The 6,229-nt window shown below is 41.7% G+C and overlaps 1 protein-coding gene across 2 annotated transcripts; it reads left to right on the top strand.

The window, feature by feature from the left end:
• The first annotated feature begins 1,675 nt into the window (after nt 1-1,675).
• Nucleotides 1,676-6,026, top strand: LOC106609248 (putative G protein-coupled receptor 85). 2 transcript variants are annotated; one of them, XM_014207827.3, is made up of 2 exons: nt 1,676-1,883; nt 3,154-6,026. In XM_014207827.3, the coding sequence occupies exon 2, from the start codon at nt 3,309-3,311 to the stop codon at nt 4,440-4,442; it is 1,134 nt and encodes a 377-aa protein (XP_014063302.1). In that variant the 5' UTR covers nt 1,676-1,883; nt 3,154-3,308; the 3' UTR covers nt 4,443-6,026. The 2 variants fall into 2 exon arrangements, with proteins under 2 accessions (XP_014063302.1, XP_082833762.1); XM_082977636.1 differs by lacking the exon at nt 1,676-1,883 and adding an exon at nt 1,890-2,042.
• The last annotated feature ends 203 nt before the right edge of the window (nt 6,027-6,229 follow it).

The raw sequence follows: 6,229 nt of genomic DNA, 5'->3' as shown, positions 1-6,229 counted from the left end.
ACAGTTCTGAGAAACGCAAACGGCTCGAGGGACTGGCTGCTGGCCTGTATCCGGAAATGTTTCTCCGCGATCTACAGTATCTTGACTATCTTGGGTCATTTTTGACTGTCAGAACAAGAGTCGTGTGCCTTATTTTGCTGAAATGTACGAAGTTGCCTGAACGAAGAAGACAAACAATGAACTAAAAAACCAGGAATTTGAGAACAGGAACTGGGAGCATGCGCACTGTTGGATTTGCAGGACCAAATAACATACATGTACCTGTTGGTTAATTCCTATCACAATAAGACCAAGGCCCTGAGACATGACACATTTTGGACTATACATAGTAGGCTATGTTGCCTTAATATGACAACAACATTTGATTTTGCTTGGACTTGAATATCTTCACATACTGTACCTCTAAAGAGAGTGTGATGATTGTCTGTCCTTTCACGAAATATTGACATTGCCATGCCAGGTGAATTGCCATCTGTCAACTGGTGAATTGCCTTTGCTAAAGTGTGTTCTGTCAGAAGTGCTTTCACCGTTCTTATAGCTAACACTGTTATAACATCCGCTTGAGAGAAAATAAATACCTTTGTTAATTGCGTCATGGGTCCTTCATTTCACACATACATATAAATGACCAGTGTCCTTTACTATATTGCTCACAAAAGGGAATTTGTAGCCTTCTAATATTTAAACCATCAGTGTAATGACCTTAGCCTCTATGCTGTAAAACAATTGACAGTGTAGACAGTGTAAAGATTGAACACTGGTCTAGTATCGAGTTTCTCCATACCAAACAACCTTCTAAACAACCTTCTCCATGACCCCCCCCCCCCCCCCACACATAAGATATAGCTCAGGGGGGTAATGGAGAGATGCAGTGTGTGCAGGCTTTTGTTTCAGTCCAGCACAAACACTGCTGCCAATTCAAATAATTAGACCACAGTCATTTGAAGCAGATGTGTTGGAACTGGGACAAAATCCTCGACACACTGCAGCTTTCCATGGCCAGTTGGTGACCGTTGAACTAGACCATAGAAAAGCCTACACAACACTCTTCATAAAATATCAACAATCCATAAACAATGAAAGATTTACAATATTTCAGCGGTTGCGTGGATTTTGCCAGTCAATTTTCTTTCACAATAGTCTGTAGCCTGTGGGTGTGGGGTATGACATCACAGTGTTCTACTGACATAGACTTGAAATGAAAAGCACAAAAATTATAACGGAGGTGCTATTTGCATGCACACCAACACACACACTGTATAAAGTGCTTGTTAATTATACATATGAGAAGTCAGTCTAGCCTGAGGTGAACCATCACCTAGTTTAACCCCTCAGTTACTGTTACATATTAATTTATGACATGATACATGTAGCAATGTAATATAGCATTATTTAAAAATCACATTTGACATGTACTGGATTTGATTGTTGTTAATCCTTGCTTCTAAATTAGAGTTGGGTGTAGGCCTAGTGCATAGGAACGTGGGAGCCGCCTATAGGTTTAGTTGAATTGATAAGCTATATAGGTCGACTATAACCTAAACGCATATTATGCAGAAATGGGAATCTATTGCAATGAATCTCAGGATGAGTGATCCGGTCGCACTCTCTCCCACTGTAGGCTATAATGACTGACGAAGGTAACGAGGGACTTGTGATGCTGCACCCATTGAGCAGATGTTGCCACGAGAGATATAGTGCTGCAACAAGAGACAAGACACGTCTTGGATCACAAATAGGATCAGTGCGCATGCTCCGTCTGTTCCGTTTACTGTATATTCACTGTGGTAAAAGGGCAGGCAGGCAACAAACCAAGCTTTTTACAGCAAAGTGGCTTCTACAATGTAAATACGCTCCAGGGAAACCAAAAGGAATATCAACAGGTATGCTTTTAATTTATATCTTAACAGTTATTTAGATTTTTATTCGCTTATTTTCTGTGGTTTTGGATTGCCTTCAATTCATAGCGGGTTCTTGGAAATTCTTCTGCCTAATGGACGTGCGGATTCGCTACACTGTAATCTTCAATCCAACAGTGAACGGTGAGAAAGATATATTGTAATCGAATGAATTCCAACCGAAATGCATGGGAACCGCTCGTATAACGCTCATCCGAAGGATAGATAATGCTTAAAAGTGCATCTCTGCTGTAATGACAGAATTCGGAAAATAACCGTCACGAATAGCCTTTGTTTGATATATATATATATATATATATATATATATATATTTAAAAAAACGACTATGCCATGTTTTTGCTTAGCTATCTAGTATTGAATTGTTTATTTAAGTCGTGATTTATTTGCATCGAAATGCATAATTGGATTTATCACCTCATTGTTATAAGCGTCAATAAACCATTCATAGGGTATCAAATATAATTTCGACTAGACGGTGTTCTTTGTTAATATGCTCGTGAGATTCGGTAGTCTATCGCCTAAAATCAAAGCTGAGCTGGGAAATAGATAAAAGCCCGGGTCAATAAACCGCCTTAATCAGGTGAATAGTTTATTATAACGTCTGCCGTGTAATTCCAGTCAACGGTTAATCAGACAAAAACATGGATGCTTTTTATTCTGTATGCAACATCCGTTAATTTTCAACAAATCATGAAGGCACAGGCAGAGTTTATTGTAAGCATCCCCTGGTCAGATCAATTCTGCAGGGTCTTTGGGTGTGATCAACAGCTTTCTTGCTGCATAATGTTAAACACGTTTTACGACATAATAAAACGACCAAACATCGAATGGAAGGAACCCTTTTGTTTACCCCCTTTCCTACCAGGCGTAAGATGATATGCATTTCCCCTTTAATATTGACTTAAAAAGTTGTCTTATAGTATTGCTTGTATTTTCTATAATCTTCTGTCATTTCTAAAAGGGCGGCCAATAAAAGAAAGTCTATTATTGTAACCAGGATTAATGCTTGTGTCTTATTAAGCTCATCAGTAGACTAACTATTCTAGCTAGGGCACTGCTCTGTACTGACTGCATACCATTATAAATGCAATGAGCAATTCAACTGAAAATGGAAAATAAATGACAAAGGCTAGGGGAAATTGTAGTTTATCATACACCCAGATACAGGCTAGAGGTTGCAATGCAATGTAAAAACAGTATGAGTGAATCCTGATCAGTGGCTGGTATTTTTCAGGTATTTTTAGGTGTGATGAGACAAAAGAACAAAGGATGCCGTAGAAGAGAGGCTGCTTACAAGCCGGGAATCTGCTTCAAAGCACAACAAATGGATCTATCGCCTCCCCCTGCCGCCTCTAGATAATGATACTTGGCTGAAGCTACTACATCTTTATGATCCCTCCTCCATCTATGGCGAACTATAGCCATGCAGGGGACCACAACATCTTGCAGAATGTCTCTCCTCTCGCCACGTTTCTCAAACTGACATCCCTGGGTTTTATCATTGGAGTCGGTGTCGTTGGCAACCTCCTGATCTCCATCCTACTGGTCAAAGACAAGAGCCTGCACCGCGCACCGTACTACTTCCTGCTGGATCTGTGCGCCTCGGACATTCTGCGCTCCGCCATCTGCTTCCCCTTTGTTTTCACCTCCGTCAAGAATGGTTCCACCTGGACGTACGGCACGCTTACCTGCAAAGTGATAGCCTTCCTGGGGGTGCTGTCCTGCTTTCACACAGCGTTCATGCTCTTCTGTGTGAGTGTGACACGCTACCTGGCCATAGCCCACCACCGCTTCTACACCAAGAGGCTCACCTTCTGGACGTGTCTGGCAGTCATCTGCATGGTGTGGACGTTGTCGGTGGCCATGGCCTTTCCCCCGGTGCTGGACGTGGGGACGTACTCCTTCATAAGGGAGGAGGACCAGTGTACGTTCCAGCACCGCTCGTTCAGAGCCAACGACTCCCTGGGCTTCATGCTGCTCCTCGCCCTGATCCTCCTGGCCACCCAGCTTGTCTACCTCAAGCTAATCTTCTTCGTCCATGACCGCCGGAAGATGAAACCGGTCCAGTTCGTGCCTGCCGTCAGCCAGAACTGGACCTTCCATGGCCCCGGGGCCAGCGGCCAAGCAGCGGCTAACTGGCTGGCGGGGTTCGGTAGGGGCCCCACCCCGCCCACCCTGCTGGGGATCAGGCAGAACAGCAATGCAGTGGGCCGGCGACGCCTGCTGGTGCTGGACGAGTTTAAGACTGAAAAGAGGATAAGTAGGATGTTCTTCATCATGACCTTCTTCTTTCTCACGCTCTGGGGCCCCTACCTAGTGGCCTGCTATTGGAGGGTGTTTGCCAGGGGCCCCGCGGTACCAGGGGGGTACTTGACCGCAGCGGTGTGGATGAGCTTCGCCCAGGCGGGAGTCAACCCCTTTATCTGCATCTTCTCCAACAGGGAGCTCCGGCGCTGCTTCAGCACCACTCTCCTTTACTGCAGAAAATCCAGGTTACCTAGGGAACCCTACTGCGTTATATGAGGGCTTGGGTTGTTTTTTTCCTTCCACTCCTCCACTGATTCACAACAATTTGGGTTTTGTCCCATTGTACAGCTCTCTTTCTCTTCATCCTCCTGTTTCTCCTCCTCCTCCTTCCCTCTCTTCTGAGGCAGAAGTTGGACTGTCAATCACTCCCTTGGTTCTGTGATTGAACATCATACATGGAGGTTGAAGGGAATGAAATAAGCAGGTAGCTGAGAACCCTTCCTATGTTTATGTTCTAGTAAACAACTGCTGTTGAAGGTAATTTAGAAGCAGAGAAGAAAAAAAAAAATTGGTGAAACTACAAAAACAAAGGACCGATCCATCTTGCTTTGGATATTTTGAAGATAATTCAGTGAGGTAAAAGATTACGGTGAAAAAAACCCCAGAAAACTAAGAAACGATTTCCTCTAAGGAGTCACTGGAATTGTTTTACATTTTAAAGTTGCACTAAAAAGAAGATGTAAAGATGCTTTTTTTTGATCAACGGTTGCATTGCAAGGTGCAAGGACAACTTGTTTTCCCCTCTAACTAAACAATAAATGCTTTCATTTGCAACAGACACCCCATTCGCTGTATGTAAAGCAAAACAATGTTGGGGTGACTAACTGTTGGAATACACCTTCACAAGAGGATTAAATTGGTTTTAATGTAAGTGATATCTTTTTTTATTTTGGGGGGTGAGGGGGGCAGGGGTGGGGGGCTTAATGATGGGAATAATGATGTGTGGTTTTGAAGTTGCAACTTAAATCTAGAAATGATTTCTTGTAGTTTTATGATCCATAAGTCCCTATTGTCTGGAATAGTTCTTTTTCTGAATCTGCTCACATTTGACAACAACAAAAAACTAAACAGATTAAATGATGTTTGGATAAAAACATTGCTTTTTGAGAACAAACAAACCTTAAAAAAGACAGTGAAGAAATACTTAAATATGTCACATCCATGTTACCTAAACACTGAAATATTGTTACAGTATTGCTGAAGCCACTCCAGGTGTTCTTGCCTTAATGGTTCTGCTATTGTTCTGTTTTTCAGTTGTTGGGTTTTCTCATCCACTCCTGAAAAGTCCTTGATTCTTTTCACATCAATGTGAAGTGCACGTTCATTTTAAAAAGCTGGTCCACTCTCATAAGCATCACAGGTTATACACTCAGCAGAGCAGCCCATTTTTTATTCTGCACAGAGTGCTCAGAGCACAGGGAGCGTGTGTGTGTGCGGGCACGTGTGTGTGAATCTTCAGACAACTGTCACTTCAAGACCAGAGCCTTAGTATGAAATCTTGCACAATTTGTAAAAAGTGTTAAAGGAAAAAAACATTTAAGGCACACCATCATGTTTATACTTTCCTTAATTTGCTCTCTACTGATTGTTTTCAATAACTTACGTTTTCTCTTGTGGCCATTTTAATATTTATTCGGTATAATTTTTTGTATATTATAGATAGATTGTGTGTAAGTATGTGAGTCTTTCATTTTGAAGTCCCGAATGTGAGTACAGTTTAAATTAGGATTGCATTTGCTGAAAGTTAACTGTGTAATCTGTTGCTTACATTTTTGAAAATAAAATTTTACATTTTGCAAACTTGTTTTTTTCCTTTCACTGACAGAGATTTCTTGTTCAATCTGGCCTTCATGTTTGACCAAGTCAAGAGATTTGATCACTGTTCAAAAATCCAAAACTTTAAACTGATGTTTTGTAACACTTGTTTAGATTTTTTTGATTCCATCCGTATCCATATGTTCCATATGTTGTATCAAAAGAAAGAAACTATAAATCCTCTTCCC

Source organism: Salmo salar, chromosome 07 (genome assembly GCF_965601325.2).
Source record: "Salmo salar chromosome 07, fSalSal1, whole genome shotgun sequence".
Lineage (NCBI taxonomy): Eukaryota > Metazoa > Chordata > Actinopteri > Salmoniformes > Salmonidae > Salmo > Salmo salar.
Note: the sequence above shows the minus strand (reverse complement) of the source record. Positions and strands in the feature narration are given on the sequence as shown.

What these genes read in the sequence shown, in the direction of transcription:
- LOC106609248 (XM_014207827.3), top strand. Translation starts at nt 3,309, where the DNA reads ATGATCCCTCCTCCATCTATGGCGAACTATAGCCATGCAGGGGACCAC.